General features: G+C 49.5%; 1 protein-coding gene across 4 annotated transcripts in view; it reads left to right on the forward strand.

Annotated features, from left to right (window-relative positions):
* The window catches only part of CSMD2 (CUB and Sushi multiple domains 2), a 232,676-nt gene extending 216,726 nt beyond the window's left edge, over positions 1 to 15,950 (forward strand). For 3 of the 4 annotated variants that reach the window (XM_085208652.1, XM_085208653.1, XM_085208654.1), the window contains 13 exons: positions 233 to 412; positions 1,630 to 1,803; positions 2,618 to 2,791; positions 5,050 to 5,123; positions 6,224 to 6,335; positions 8,263 to 8,442; positions 8,895 to 8,960; positions 9,537 to 9,698; positions 10,228 to 10,340; positions 11,019 to 11,106; positions 11,467 to 11,605; positions 12,167 to 12,343; positions 12,962 to 15,950. In XM_085208652.1, the coding sequence (XP_085064778.1) occupies positions 233 to 412; positions 1,630 to 1,803; positions 2,618 to 2,791; positions 5,050 to 5,123; positions 6,224 to 6,335; positions 8,263 to 8,442; positions 8,895 to 8,960; positions 9,537 to 9,698; positions 10,228 to 10,340; positions 11,019 to 11,106; positions 11,467 to 11,605; positions 12,167 to 12,326 (1,622 nt within the window). In that variant the 3' untranslated portion in view covers positions 12,327 to 12,343; positions 12,962 to 15,950. The remainder of the gene's footprint in view (positions 1 to 232; positions 413 to 1,629; positions 1,804 to 2,617; positions 2,792 to 5,049; positions 5,124 to 6,223; positions 6,336 to 8,262; positions 8,443 to 8,894; positions 8,961 to 9,536; positions 9,699 to 10,227; positions 10,341 to 11,018; positions 11,107 to 11,466; positions 11,606 to 12,166; positions 12,344 to 12,961) is intronic. The other variant, XR_014879599.1, reaches the window with a different exon arrangement.
* Positions 15,951 to 16,183: the final 233 nt, after the last annotated feature.

Below are 16,183 nucleotides of genomic sequence, written 5' to 3' on the forward strand. Positions count from 1 at the left end.
GAGCTGCCTGGTACCAGCCGTCCCTCTGCCTGCAGCCCCTGTGACTGCCTAATGGAAAACTCTTGCTCTGGGTTTGTATTTTCCAGCTGGCTGAAGGGAGCTCTCTAAGTTTTCTCCACTTGCTGCAGCCCGGCTTTGCAATTAGGGGGTCGCATCCTGCTCTGAAAAGTGTTTGGGACCATGAGATGAGGGATGGTGAGGCCAGAAATGCTTCTTTCTCTTCTTTTGGCAGTGATCAACTGTGGTGACCCAGGTGTGCCAGCCAACGGCATTAGGCTGGGCAGTGATTTTACCTACAACAAAACAGTGGTGTTCCAGTGCATGCCTGGGTACATGATGGAGTCGGACAGAGCATCCTCTCTGATGTGCACAAAAGACCGAACCTGGAACGGCACCAAACCTGCCTGCAAGGGTAAGGCTGGTTGGTGTAAATGGTGGAGGATGTAAGCTGTACGTGCCACGAAGGTTCTGGAGGTCTTTTCAATCCTTGATGATTCTGTGGTTCCATGAGCTGCAGCGCAGTGCCTGAGCACATCTGGGAGTTTCTCGGTCCTGTCGTTCAGTCTTTCTCCCATGTTTACAGCACTTACCCCATTTGTCAGCAGAGCATGAAGACCGTGCCAGCTTTAGGTCTATCAGTCATCACAACATGCCTGGGAGGGAGGGAATTGCTATTATCCCTACGGGGAAAAGGGAAAGTGGAGCGCTGAGAGCTAAGTGACTCTTCACAAGAACTCAGATCAGCCTTGAATGGGGCTTTCTGTTTCACAGGCACACACTTTCTGAGCATCATCTGGAAGTCTGGAAAATGTTTCTTCAAACTCCTTTCATTATTTCTCCATTCTGAGACTGCCTTTGTAATTCAGAGATAGGAAAGGGAAGTAATAGAACAGTTGTGGGACATGCTGGATCTCTTCTGCCAGTGTTTTACTCTCCCACCACGTGTAGATAAGACTTGCAGCAGCATCTCTGTTCTTCTTTTACAATCTGGAAAATTCAACTGTCAGGATTCTGATGTATGCAGACCACGTAGAAACTTCCAAATTTACTCCAGTTCCTTCAGAGGCTGTAAAGAGCAATTCTCACACTCCTCTTTCATTCTCACCACTGAGCTAATGTTGCAGGAGCAATACAGAATGTGGCCACAGTCTCATTTGGAGGCCAGGTTGATTTACATGAGCTTAGCATCTTTCCCAGTGCTCCCCTGAGCTGAAAAGCAAAGCACTGCAAAAATGTCACATTAAAACACCCTGGAGTGAGTGAAATACAGACTGGTTATTGATTCAGCTGCTAATCTGAGACTCAGCCAGGTTGTCCAAAATGCATGAATCTTTCAGGGAGCCTTAGATGAGTTTTCTCACTAAGTCAGGCTGGATCCTTCCTTCACTTGGAAGAGAACACAGACTCAGAGATCAGGGATTCCGTTAATTCCAAGTTTCAAAGTAAAATCCCAGGGTTCACAGCTGCACGCACAGCTGGGGAAGTTTGCACAGCCCCCTGCAGGGCCGTCCCAGGGGCCGTTCTTTGAGAGCAGAGCGTGACTTTGATCCTAAGTGAATTTGCTTCTTAATGGAAATAACTCTGCTGAGAAGCGGAGGGAGCTGCAAATTGCCTTTGTTTTTCATTCAGCCATCGTCTGTAAATCCCCACAAGCCATCCCCAACGGCAAAGTGGTGGGCTCGGATTTCAGCTGGGGCTCCAGCATCAGCTACGCCTGCTTGGAGGGGTACCAACTGTCCCTGCCTGCCGTGCTCACCTGCGAGGGGAACGGGACCTGGAGCGGGGAGATCCCCCAATGCTTCCGTGAGTAGGCAGCCCTGCACATCCACAGATGGGTTGGGAGAGGGACGGGGCTGAAAGGCCTGGATGCACTCACTCCATCTCTTTGTATGTAGGCGTGAGGTCAGGTTTGTGACAGGTGTGAACTCCTTGCGTGTTCGTGTTTGCGTGACGTCCTTAAAGCTCGTGGCTGTTTGTCCAGGTGCCTCCTCGAGTTCAGTGATGAGAAAAGCCCTTTGACAAAGGGCTCTGTGGAGTCGCAGCAGAAGTTAGGAACGTTTTGTGAAGACAGAGCTTTGGCTCTTGGAAACCTGTGTACTCCATTAAATAGCTAATGCAAAAAATTAGTTAAACGTCTCATAGTGATAAAGGCAGATTTGAGTTTCTTTTCTTGGCTGAATGGCTGGCAGCTGCACAATAGCCATTTTCGTATTAAATCACACAAAGCCCTCACTGTGTTCCTTGCACCCTTCCCTGGATCTTGTATAATTAGTGGGCTTTCTGTGTGACATGGAACCACACAGCAATTTGACATCATGCAATTAGGGACACGTTTTAAAGCTAAGCATGCTGCCAGGGGGGAAAAAAAAAAAAAAAAAAAAAGGAAAAAGAAAAAGATGGGGAGAAGTAGAAGTTAATTAACAGCAATTGGCAAAAAGAGAGAATTATAAGGAAAGTCGCCAGCAACGCCTCCTGCCACCAGTCATCCCCTGGTCAATCACTGAGCTCCGTGGTAGTGAGCAGTGAGCCTGGGCCCATTAATGGACCCGCTGCTGGTGCATTAGCATTGCCTGCTCTTGGAGAGGTCATCACCACCCCCTGCTCTCTGCTGTTACAGCTGTGTTCTGTGGAGATCCAGGCATCCCCGCCCAGGGCCGGCGGGAGGAGCGAGGCTTCACGTACCGCTCCTCCGTGTCCTTCTCCTGCCTGGCCCCCATGGTGCTGGTGGGCTCAGCACGCCGGTTCTGCCAGTCCGATGGTACGTGGAGTGGGACCCAGCCCAGCTGCATAGGTAAGGGCACCTCCTCTGGCCTGGGCCTGCAGGGGGAGCGTCGTTGGTCTGCATCTTCGTTTGCAGAAGAGCGGGTTGGGTTGCTTTTGTTGTTTTCTTTCATTTCTGGGTTTTAAGTCCCGTTTCTGGGCCTGAACGTGCAATTGACTGCAGTTCTGCCCAGATGTGCCTGTGAGAGCTCCTGTGTTCTCTGCTGCGTTTGCATTCTATCCAGAATGGCAGAGCAGCAGCTCCTAGAACATGAAGGTGATGTACAGAGAGGACAGAGTCCTACAAATTGCTTTGCCTAGCTGTTGGTATTCAGGTTGAAATCTCCAGACATGCTTCATGTGACTGTTTCCTGGGGCTTCCAGAACCCTTTGAAGCCTCAGAGAGGTCTATAATGATAATTAGTCACGGTGTTCTGCGCCAATTTAAAACTCTGGCTGCAGTCTTGAACTCCTGGGCTCTGTGGTGACATAACTGCTCAGGCTCTGTGCTGCTTTCCTTCACCACCACCGTGCTGCCTGCCCTCACTGGGGTGCAGACTGACCTCAGTCATTCTGGCTCGCTAGCTGCAGCTTCAGTGTGTCCCTGATTCTGTTAACGTAAAATCCTGGTGGCCTGAAAGTCAGTTTTTTCCTTCCACGTTGGTGTCCCCGTGGTCTTCTCACATGCAAGCAGCTGGGAGCACTGCCTCCTAATATAAATTGTGGCTTTAAATGCCCATGCCAGATTTCTCTCTAAGGCCTCATCCAGGCATTCATCCCTCCTCCAGAATCCCGTCCTCCATTCATGGCACTGCAGACCCACGAAGCTGCAGAGGTGCAGTGCATCCAGCAGCAATTCCTGTTGCTGTGCTGGGGAAACATCTCCCCAGTCCAAACCGTGGGAAGGGGAAGGTTTGTGTCTACAAAGCCTTGCCCTGGGGGCAGGTAGCTGAACCCAGAGGGTTCTGCTTAGTCAGATCTCACCCGTTTGTGAGGCACACAGGATGGGTGCAGTCAGGAGGCAGAGCTGTGCCCTCTGCCCTGCTCCATCCATCCCTTCCACCTCCACCAGCTCCTGGGGCTCTTCATCATTTCTCACAGAAGCTGACTTACCTGGGGGCTTCCATGGAAACCGCTTCAGTGATGAATGATAAAAGCTCAGCAGAGCTGAATGACGGAAAATGACTTTGCTTGTGCTGCAGCCCCACGTGGGCCACGTTGTGGGTCCCTTGTTCAGTGAGTCAGCAGTGCTCCCAGGACACGGGGAGAGCACCACGAAGTGTGTAATGCTTCGGTGGGAACAGATGGGTCGGTTGGATAGGGAGGAAGAAAGGCATAGCAGTAAGGGCCAGGCTGTCAGGTACAGAGGTTGTGCTCGTTCCCCTGGAGCTGCAGCAAGGAGCGACAGGCTGCCTCTGCTCCCACTCTGTCCTGGATTTTTCTTAGAGGGTTTATGTCTCGATTGGCACAGTGCTGTTAATTGGAGTGCTTTGACTGAGTATAGAGAGATGCTGGCTGTGGGACTGTGGTCCTTCCCGTGGTGTGATGAAGAAAAAGGGCTGGGAACGCAAACTGGAATCTCGTTGGAACATGACTGCACAACGCTCCAGGTGCTGCTAGGAGAGCTGTCCCTTCACTGTGTGCCAGGGCATCCCCTGGGGGCAGTGGGGCTCTGTGCTGTGATCCCGAGGAGCAGAGATCCTGGTGCTGCTGCTGAATTGCCTTTCACACCAAGACTTCAGTTCCTTTGCTCAGTTTGAGATGCTGATAATAGAGTAATGCATCTCTGCCTTGATCCCAGTGGTGTGCTGCTGCTGTCAACTTGCTGGGGAAAAAGAAAAAAGAGAGATGCTGGAAGAGTAGCAGCAAGTGTTGCTAGTGAGTTGTGTGCGTTCATCTTCTGGTAGAGACCAAATGAGGCATTAAGAGAGATGATGCATCTGAGATGCATTAGAACTTCCAGCCCCTGGGTAAAGCAGCAGGGTGCCGTGGTGGGGCTGTGGGCAGGGAAGGGCACAGTGCTGTGTGCTGTGCTCCTGGCACGGGCAGAGCAGCAACTCCAAGACAAGGTCTGCATTCTTAAATTTTCTCCTGGGTGTCTCTGGTTGGGTCGCATTGCAGCCATCGGGGGTTTACAGAACAAAAACATCCGCGTGTTTTTCCTTATTGTTGCGTTCCTTCTGTAGCAAAGTATTTCTGCTGCCTTGCAGAGGCACAGCGCGGTGCCGGGGCAGAGCTCCGGTGTGGCTTCCACAGCTTCTCCCTTAACTGCTTCTGCTCTGCCCCCAGACCCAACCCTGACCACGTGTGCAGACCCCGGCGTGCCGCTCTTCGGGATGCAGAACAACTCTCAGGGCTATCAGGTACCGCTGGGCTGCTGTGGGTAGAGGGCATCGTGTGGTGCCCCGTGTGCACCGAGTGGTGGTAGGGCGTCAGCTAATGGGTTATTTATGGTATTAATTACGGTGCTAATTAATAGTTATCAGTGTAATTAGCATTCAGATCAGAGGCACGGTTTCCATTCATTGTCAGACGAAATTCTGCTGGTGGTTTTTGTAGTCTGTACAGTGTGAAGGAGGGGGTCGGCCCGGCCTGCACCCATGGGTGCCCAGTGCAGCAGAGCTGGGTGCAGGGCTGGGATATTGCCTTCCATGCTCCTGCCAGGAACTTGCAGTCTTGCTGCCAATTATTTATCTTAATTCTGGGTTTTAATGTATTATTCCTAGTTTTTAATTAGTCCTGAGACGACCCAAGCCTGACTTGTGTAAGGGCTGCCCCTACACACCAGTGGCTGCAGGGAGCACTGGGAGGTGTGCCCTCAGTGTGGTGCCCTGGGGAAGGGGCACTGCACGGTCCTGCCATGCTAGGGAGGAAAGGAGGATGCTCAAAGCCCTCCCTGGCAGTTGTATTCCAGCGTGTTCAGGTTCAACAGCAAATCCTGTTGCAGTAGCAGAGCTCACAGCTGTGCAGTGTCACATCTGGTCTGTCTGGAGCGGGGAGTGAGATCTGCTGTCCTGTTGAGTCCAAAAACAAAGAAGTGAGCAGTCTGCAGAAAGCGAACGCACCTCGGAAGTGTCGAGGAGTCACCTCCCAGTTTTTGTGATCCTTTTTGCTGTTTGCAATGCAAGTTGGCATTTGTACTATGGCTGTGGGCTGTTTGTTGATGGTAATTATTTTGAATGCCCCTTTTGGCAAAAATTTTGGGCGTTGCTAAATCTGATGCTAGCTTTGGGTGCTTTCAAGACATAGCAGCTTTGCTTATCACTGAATGAAGGAACCCTCTGCCCCGTTCACAGCTGCTCTGGGAGCTGTGTGGCACCAGGTATGGCAGGATGGTGAGTGCAGGAAGAAGGCAACTCACTTTTTCATTGCGTAGAAGGTGGAAAATGATAGAAGTACTCTTGCACTGTAAGCACTGGTAAATTACATTGCAAGCTCAATGTTTTGTCTTCTATGGGAACAGGTGGGAAGCATGATTTTCTTCAAGTGCCAGAAGGGCTACCTGCTGCAGGGCTCCACCACCAGGACCTGCCTGCCCAACCTGACGTGGAGCGGCGTGCAGCCTGACTGTGTCCGTAAGTGCTGGGAGCTGTGGGCACAGTGGTCACTGCTGGCACATTCTGTCATTGCTGCCTTGTGAATTGAAGAGCTGGTAATTTTTCGGGAGAGCTTGAAAAAAACACAGTCTTGAAGAAGAAGGGAGACGGCGCTGTCATCTCTCTGCTGACGTGATTATGCCAGCAGCCTCTTCTGCTTTCAGATGAGATTTTTTTTTAGCTTGTCCTTTCCTCGGAGACATGGTTTGAGGTGAGACTTTGCTTTGTGCTTCTGAAACCACATCTGATGGCCGAGATGTGAGCTGGTGCTCCAGGCACTGCAGTTAACACTGAGCCAGAAGGGCTCTCTGGCAGAGCCATGTTCTCCCTGCCTTTAATAACGTGTTGCTCTTCCTTTTAAGCTGTCCATCATCTCTTCCCCGCTATACCAGAAGGAATTTGAGCTAATGTACTTAAGCTGTAATATCCACAGTGGCCTCTGTATCATAAGCTTTACAAAGCTTCTCCCTCTCCCTTGTGAGGTGGGGTAGTGGTGAGACAGTGTGCAGTGAACAAACCCTGGAGGTGCACATGAGAGCAGCTGGGGGGGCTTTAAAACCTCTGAGCAGTGGTACTGGGGAGAGGGATCACGGTGCTGGGAGGCAGCTTCCCTTTCCCAGCACTCACTGCAGTGAAGGGAGTGTGACCCCAGAGTTACCAGCTCCTCTTTGTTGGATTGAAGATGGCAGGGTTGCACAACAGCTGTGAGTGTGAATGGGATTTTGCTCCTGGTGCGAGGCGCGTTGAAACAGGAGGTGTTTTGTACTCCTCGTGCTGGAGTTGTTGCCTCCTGTGCCTGCAGCACGGAGCTGGATGTGGTCACTGCTGACACAGCGTGGGGCTCTGGGACGCAGCATTGTGGCTCTGTGAGCTCCATCACTCTCTGAGCCTTTCTGGGTTTTATTTTTCATCTTCTGTAAAATGAGAATGAAGATAATACCTCATGAAGGCTGCCGAGGATTTGTTTTCATTCATGAGCACTTTGAGAGCTACAGAAAGGGGAAATTTACAGCGTGGGTGCAAGCGAGCTTCCTGGCCCCTGATTGATGAGCTCTGGGCCATAACTTCTGGGGAGAAGTGGTGACACGTTGCCAGCAGCACAGCCAGGCACTCTCTGGTGGCAGCAGCTGGACGAGCTCAGCCCGGATTCCTGTGGCCAAATCCTGGAACTAATTGAGCAGTGATAGGAATTTATGGTTATTGCACACTGCTGAGGACTTGCTGTGTGATGCTGTGTATAGATAGGTACAAATTATCAGCAGGACAGCAGTCCTGTGAGGTGAGGTTATACAAAAGCAGACCTGTGGTGCAGCCACTGAAATCGCTGGCTAAGCTTGCTGGGCCTCTGTGTCCTGCAGAGGAGCATTTTGTGCATGGAAGTTAAAAGAGAGGAGAAAGGCAGCTGCTCGGTTTCTTTTCCTGGCCCTGCAGCTGCAAGGGAAGGCATCACAAACGCTCCCATCCCTGCTGGAATGCAGAAGTGGCCATCTGATCACAGGCTCAAACTCCTGCCCAGCTCTGGGAGGGTGAGCAGAGCTTTCTCCTCCTCCATGTGTCAGGCACAAGGTGCTCAGATCATTGGGTTTTGGCTTCTCTTCCTGAAAAGGGGAGGAGTAATGGAGCCTGATGTTGAGTTCATGGAGGCTGGAAGTGAGTGAAGGATCCCCTGAGAGCTTCAGATAGGAAGAGCAATCTGGCAGCAAAGCATGGGAAATGGTCTCAATTAATTCCTCTGGCTGGTAAAAGTCCAGGCATGGCACTGTGTCCCTCAGTGAGCAGAGAAAGCTTTTGCTAAAAAACACTCTTCTGAGAGATCTGTCTCCCAGCTGACATCGCTGGTGACGCTCCTCTGCCTTTCTGAGTGTGACTGCCTGCTGTATCGCATCTCTGGTTTTGTGCTTTTCAGCTCACCACTGTAAGCAGCCTGAGACCCCCTCCCACGCCAACGTCGGGGCTCTGGATTTGCCATCTCTGGGCTACACCTTGATCTATTCCTGTCAGAGTGGGTACTACCTCACCGGAGGGTCTGAGCATCGGACCTGCAAAGCAGATGGCAGCTGGACAGGGAAACCTCCCATCTGCCTCGGTAAGAGCTCTGAGCAGCGTGGCTTTGGCCTCCATCTCTGCAGAGGGGGGATTTGCAGCCTGAGAGAAAAGAGCAATTCTCTTGGAGCTACCTGGCTGCTTTAGAGAAGCCGTGGTTTGCGTGGCTCAGCGGTTGCAGCAACCACAGCACGGATCCCAGAAAACGGGGGGAAGTGAGGGCACTTTCTGCTTGATGCTTTACACTTAGAGACATCTGCACAAGCTGAACCCGGTCTGTACCTGTGCGTTCTGTGCCTCGAAGCTCAACTCTTGGTTCAAGACCATGCAGTCTTGAACCCATCTGAAGCCCTTGTGTGGTGGTTAGCCCCGCTATGTGCTCAAGCAACGTCAGGTGAAGGCTGTCCTTTATAAGCACCACCACAGCAGCAGCGTCTCAGCAGAGTCAGGTGCAGCGGTGTTCATTTGGCTGTGGATTTCTTTCCTCTCTTCCAGCTGACATCCGCCCCAGCGGCCGGCCGGTGGGCACAGCGCGGGACCCACCGCTCTCCAAGCTGTCAGGTAGGAGGCAGGGTTGGCTCTGTGGCAGAGGAGCAGCCAGAAAAGCAGCTGGTCCTGCACATCTCACACTGCTGGGCTGGTGGGAGCAGCCTGGGTGCCCCATCCCCTTCCTTCGTGCTTCGCTGGAGAGCAAACGGGCGCCTTCAGGAGTGGAACGCCAGCATCGCTGCTCTGAGCTGAAGCCCTCTGGGATATTTTTACATTAGAGCTTTTTTGGTTTTGTGTTTGGTTTTGGTTTGTTGGTGGCTTTGCTGGCTTTTTCCTAGGAACTTGTTTTGGGGGTTTTGTTTGTTTTTAAAACTTTTGTGGTTTTTTTTTTTTTTTTTTTTTTTATCAAAACACCAAAATGAAAGTCATCATCACGTTTGTTCTCCTCTCTTTGGCTTTGTACTCAGTGGTGATAGCACAGAGAGTGGGTGGGATTTCAGATATTTAAATACGTATTTTTGAATTCAAGGCAAGAAAGAAATCCGCTCTATTTTGATTTCTGAGAAATGGAAACAAGTAGCAGTGCTGACAGGATCATATGATGATCGTATCTTGTGTTTCTCTGTCCCTAATTACTCTGCTTTGTAGTGCCTGCTGATGTGTTTGCAAGAAATTCCCTCTGGAAAGGCTCCTACGAATACATGGGAAAAAAGCAGCCTGCAATGCTGTCTGTCAGCAGCTTTGACCCTGTCACCAGTAAAGTCAATGCCACTTTGATAGACCACAGCGGCCTGGAGCTCCAGGTTTCTGGTGAGGGAACCAACGCGGCTGTTTGTGGGGATTTACACTCACTGCACTGTAGTTAATGGCACAGCTGGGCAAGGAGCAGTGTGCTCTGTTATCTGAGTGGTCTGGGCTTTGTGATAGGGCTGGACAGAAGTTGGAAATCCCCAGTCTTAGAGTGGACCAAGACGAACAAATCCTGTGCCTGAGTTTGCTTTGACTCATCCTGGAAAGCAGCACAACCCAGCTCACTGACTTGTAATTTAATCCAAGCAATTAAATGGTGTGAATATCCCTTGTCTCTGGCCCCCCAAGGGGCACTGTGTTACTGATCTGGTGTCACATAGGAAATATTTACAGCTGAATCACTTCCCGTGTGCAAAATGTCTTTAATATCCTGGGGGACAGATGTGAGGTTGAGAATTTGTGGTGTGGTTCCAAGTGATGCCACTGATAGGAGCATAGGAAGAGTTGCTGCTCACTCTGAGAAAGTGAATTACTTCAAATGTGAATTGAGATATTGTGATCTAATGGTTAAAAGTCACTTATTTTCCAGGCATTTACAAGAAGGAAGACGTGCACCTGCTCCTCCAGGTTTATCAGATTTTGGGGCCAGTGGAGATCTTTGTAAACAAGTTCAAAAATGATAAATGGGCTCTAGATGGACATGTAAGTGCTTGGACACAACTCATCCGTTGCTGTCATAACCCCAGCTTTCCTCTCACTGCATTTGTCCCATCTGGGGACATAACTCCCCAAATGAGGCTGTTATCCTCCAGTGACCTGCCTGCCTGGAGGGCACGTGGGCCATTCTTCCCGTACGTGAGATAACAGTTCCATGAGCAGTCAGCTCTCCCACAGTGCAGCTGTGTGTTTGGTTACCTGTGCCTGGTTATCTGCAGGTCTTCCAGATAACACCAGAGGAGAAACCAACACAATTTGTTTCATTTATATCTGCTGAGCATCACGTCAGAAGAGCTGATCTTTCCTTATGGAGTCAGCTTTGCTCCCCGATTTCTGAGCCTGGTAGCTTCCCATGCCCATAAGAGACCCTCTGGAGCTCACAGGCATCGTGCATCTCATTGACCCACGGCCAGCTGGAGCTCAGGGCATCGCTATCAGCACATCTTTTCTTTATCACAAACAAGATGCTTTCCCCCCTTGAGATGTGAGAGTCATAACAAGTTGCTGGGCAGTTAGACCTCTAAAAAGATGTCATGTTTTTCCAGGGAATGGAATTAAATGAACGCTGTGCATGAAGTTGAAAGAGGCTGTGACAAGATGGGTGCTACAAACCCAGGGAAGCGTTGAACAGATCTGTTGATCTCTGGTCTCTTATCGTTCCAGGTCTCATCAGAGTCATCCAGTGGCACCTTTGTGTACCAGGGCTTTGTGCGTGGCAAAGGGTTCGGGCAGTTTGGTCTTCAGAGACTGGGTAACTTTGCTGTGACTACTAGTTCTTCTCTTAATTGCTGTCAGCTGCATTGTGGTGGTAGTGGAGGTTATCGAGCAGGAGATGTTTCTACTGTCCCTGGCATTAATTTTCAACCCTGCTGGGCCAAAAATCAGTAAGGTTAATCTGTTTACATCTGCTTTTAATCACGCTCCTAAATAAATGATGATGAACTAAGCTAGGCTAGATTGCCAAACCATTCTTCCTGCGAGTCAGAAGCTTTTGATTACCTTTCACAGCACCACTTCTAACCCTGTTGTTTTGTTGTTGAAGATGTAACTGGAGCAAACCCCACTTCTTGCAGTGCTGCTTTGAAACGTGGTTACTTTTGCTGTGTTTCAGACGTCAGCATGATGGAAAATGATCCAGAATCGATAGGACACCATTTTGCATCAAACAGCAGTTCTGTGGCAGCTGCCATTCTTGTGCCTTTCATAGCCCTGATTATTGCAGGGTTTGTGCTTTATCTCTACAAACACAGGTGGGTTTCAGGAATGACACAGTAAGTGAAACAAAATAAGAGGGCTGACAGAAGTATTTGTGAGCTTGTCTTAAAAGCATTTCCTCCAGACCTGGTTTCTCATTTAGTTCAGAAAGTAAAAAAAAGTAATAGAGCAAAAGTGCACAGAGATGCAGGGGTGTTGGGAGAGCAGAGTGCTGAGGGCTTTTATGGCGATCAGTAAGATTTGTGGCAACGTTAAGGAGGATAAAGCAAAGTAAATTTCATACTTGGGCTTCGCGTGTGTTGTAAATGACTTCTTTCTCCTGATCAGTGCATTGCTGTGGAAATGTTACTGCACTTCAAAGCATTGTGTGGACTGGATGCTGTGCAGGGGGAGCACACGTAGGACTATGGCAAAGCCCAGAGAGCTTCCTGTACCACAAATCTGTAATGAGATTTGCTGTAGATCCCTCCTGCCTTTCCCGCAGCTGTTTACCTTCTTCAAAAGCAGCTTTTTTCTTTCCCACTGCCGTTGTCAGTGCTGTTCTGCGGGCTGCAGCAGGAGCAGCCGTGACCTCTCTGGGTTTTTCTTCCTGGCAGAAGAAGACCCAAAGTCCCATTCAATGGCTACGCGGGCCATGAAAACACCAACGTCAGAGCAACGTTTGAAAACCCCATGTATGACAGAAACCTGCAGCCCACGGACATCATGGCCAACGAGACAGAGTTCACAGTCAGCACTGTGTGCACAGCTGTATAGCACTCATCCCCTGCGTGGTGAGTGGGCGCAGAGGGGACATCAGCCTGGTGAAACTGGTTGTGGATAAAATACTGCCCTTCTGCTGCGGGGGGTCTGTGTGCTGCTGATCCCCACTCCCTGGGTGCCTCCTTCCCACTTTCAGGCTGTCAGAGCCTCGTGTTTGTCCTAAGCTGGATCAGTGTGGTTCAAAGGAGCGCTCTGCGGTTTGGTTTGCCTAGGAGATCTCTGCCCTGGGCACAACTCAAAGCAGAACTGCCATCTCTGGGGTCTGGTGATCAGCTGGGACGGGGCCTCTTGGGGAGCAGCGACAAACCAAATCCCAAATGTCCCTGCGATGAGAGCAACCACTGGGAAGGGGAGGAAAAAACGAGTCTGTATGGGAGGTCATGCACTGTGATGTTTTGTTCAGTGGTACAAAAGATGCAGAGGAGGGTGAACCAAGGGGTGTGGAAGTTTGACCACGTAGGCATAGAGGATTAAGTAGTTTGTAGACAAAAGCCCCAGGCAGCCCTCAGGGGCATTTCTAGACTGGCAGGTTCTCACTCTGAGGTAACAAAGCTGCTGTGGGTTTTCTCAACATTTCTGTGTGCACTCACAAACTGCTTCTTTCTCTCTCACCCTTCCCACTGTCCCAGATTCCTCCAGGGTCGTATCTAGCAAATGATTGTGTTTCACCTCACTAGTCTCCGTCCATTCCCTCCCCATCTCCCTCCTTCCAACCTTGTTGAGGCTGTGGAGAAGCTGCTACGCCTTGTTGGACTCTGTGTTACTCCTGAGAGATGGCTCCATCATCCTCGTCCACCTCTGCATCCTGCCATGGATCATGAAGCCAAGCAAACATCTGCTCTGCACAGCTCCTCTCTCCCACCCTCCCGGTGGGCACCAGCCTGGTAGTGAGACCTGGGGAAGTGGAGGGCCGTGGAAACGAGGTGATGGGCTCAGTGTGCTGCAGGGAGCAGGGGGGTACGTGGGGTCTCCTCCACTTTTGGAGGATCTTGGACAGACAGGGAGGAAGCCAGGTTGCACTGCACAAGGTGCTGACTGGAGTTAATGGAAAATACCAGTGTGGGGCAAGATGAGTATTCGCTTTGTCTTTAGTTTTGTTGGTTACCTGTTGGTTTGTTGAAGTCGGGGCTTTTGTGGAAGTTTTCAGATGGGACCTTTTCAATGGGAAAACCTTTCAAGCCTTTCTCCCCTTCCTTATATTTAATTTTCCTTGGCACGTTTTAGTTGAGTTCGGGTTTCTTCTGCCAATTTACATGAAGTCTCTTGGAGCCCGAGGCTGCTTTCAAGGGCTGCTGAGGGAACGTCCCTCCATCCCTGGCTCCTGCAGCCAGCTGCCCACGTCAGCCGTGCCCAAAAACCCTCATAAGAAAACTGCTGACAGACATGAAGGGACAAAAACCTCTTTAAAAATAACGAATCCTGATTTCCACCTCCCCCCAAAACTAGTTGCATTCAAAAGCCTTTGCCCTTTCCATATTGATCCTCCAAATGGCAATGCAATAAGAGTTTTAATTTCTATCCAAAGCTCTTCCCTTTATTTCCCAGGGGCGGAAAGGTTGGCTTGGCTTTCATGAGTACAGATAAGGGGACTTGACATTTTTCCTCCTTTATAAAAGAACGATGCTTTGTGATGTCCTCCTCTAATAAAGAGGAGAGCTGCTCCTGTTGATTTAGGGGTTTAGTCTGTTTGATTTGAGTCACTGTTTCTTGAACCATGCTGGAGTCCAAGAAGGCAACAGTGCCATTTTACCAAACTGTAAGTCAAGCACCTCTCTGAAATACTGTTGACTTAGAGCAGTAAGTCAATGAAACAGCTTTTTCTTACAGAAAACTTGAAGGGAAAATAATTAAAACAAATGGAGTGGTGTTTACATCTCTGCTTGTATTTGAGCACTGGCTCTCCCCTACCTGATGTCAGCCGAGGTTTTGTCTGATGAAAACCACAGGGTAGTTTTTTATGTTTTGTTTATTCTTTTACTCTGTGTGTGTGTGTGTATGTATAAATATATACTATTTTTTTTTTTTTTTTACTTCTGTCTCTCATTCAGTGCTCTTAGAATAAGCAGCATTCTCCAGCCTGTAGTCTGAACAGCCAGCCTGCCAAAAAATGCCATCTGCTCCCCAAAGCATCGCAAAGTCGCTCTGATTTGTACCTGAGAGGTGGGTGGAAGCACACGTGTGAGGTGTGGGTGCACAGACAGCTCAGTGCCACTCCTGCAGAGCTCCTCCCAGCTCATGCCAAATGATCAGACAGGTGAGAAAGGCAACCAGAAAGCTGCTTGTTGGCCTGAGCTCCTTTGGGTAGCCAGGAGGGGCTGCCAGGGTACCTGCCCTCCACTGACGTGGCCTCCAGGCAAGTTGAAGGTGAAGTAAGAAGAGGGATCCCTGAGTGGGGCTCTGGGGTTCCGGGGCCAGGGCTCAGCTGTGTCCAATTCCTCTGCTTCAGCTGAGCTGCTGCAGTGAAGTTGGGGGCTGCCCCTCCCTCACACTGATGTAACTGAGGTCGGGACGTTCCCCTGGTTCTCCTCCTCCTGCATGCAGAGATGCAGCTGGTTCCTGACTTCACCTCTGCTCTCTGGCCCCTGTTTGACTTCAGAGGCACCTCCCCAACCTGAGTTATTCTGCGATTTCTGCCCTTAGCCAAACCCACAGCCTATGCTTCCTTGCTTTACCAACTCCCCATAACACAGAGAACAGACCAGGCTCCCTTGCACAACAAGTCTCTAAAGCAGCCCCCTGTGCCAACGATTGCAGCATCCTGGCACCCGTGTCAGCACAGACCTTGCAGCATCCCACAGCAGCAGGGCTTGAATCTGCCCCCAGCTCTCTGAGCTCCAGAAAAACATCCCCCAGCTGCCACCAGCACCAGGCTGCTGGCACACTGCAGGCAGGTTGGACACACACACACCCCAACACGTCCCACATTTGCTTTTCAGACCTTTCCAAATCCCACTCCATCAATGCAATAGCAAGGAGAAGCTTGTGTCAAGGTGTGTAAAACAAACCCGAGACGTTTCAACAGCAAAGCAGGGAGAGCAGGAGCTGTCTTTATACAAGATTTGCTGCTTTCAACCTATTATGTACCATTTTCTACTGTTCCCAAGCAACAAAGGCAGAGGAAGGGGTCTGATCCCATTTTTTTGCAAGCTGGCTGGGACGTGATGTGTGCCATTTCTCCATTCTTGTGCCCAGAGGACTTGCATTATGTTCAAAAAAGAAAAGAAAAAAAAAAAAAGGAAAAAAAGGAAAAAAAAAAGAAAAAGGAAAAAAAAAAGAAAGAAAAAGTAAAAAAAAAAAAAAAATCCCTCTTTTGTACAGAGATATATTTTTATGAAGCAAAAGTTTGTACAGTAAAAAAGACACAATGTAAATGTTTTTTCATTATTGTAGTAAGCAGTAGTGGAAGATCAGCTTCTTTTTGTAAATGTAATAAAATGTATAAATATGGTTTACATAAAAGTGTAAATATGTAATCTATACATACACTTGGCTTGTCTGCAATATATACAATTTAATTTATCTGTCTCTGTATATGAGGCTTTTCATTGTGTCCAGGCATACTTTCCTGAATTTGAAAGCTATTTTAAATTTTTGAATTAAAATAAAATATAAATTTTTGCATTGCTTTTCTTATATATATATATATATTATTTTTTTTTTAATTTTTTTTTTTCTGGTGCCTTTTTCATGAGCTGCCCAAGTTCTCTTCCAGGACTTCTGGATGCTGAGCTGCACACGATGCCATGCCCAAGGCTGGTAGGGACACACCAAGGCTGGAGGTTCTGTGCTGCAGCAGCTCAGGAGCTCATCCCAGCTCTCACAAACACACAGCAGCCCATGGTGCAGCACTC

The sequence above is a fragment of the Meleagris gallopavo genome, chromosome 25 (genome assembly GCF_905368555.1).
Source record: "Meleagris gallopavo chromosome 25, MGAL_WU_HG_1.1, whole genome shotgun sequence".
Lineage (NCBI taxonomy): Eukaryota > Metazoa > Chordata > Aves > Galliformes > Phasianidae > Meleagris > Meleagris gallopavo.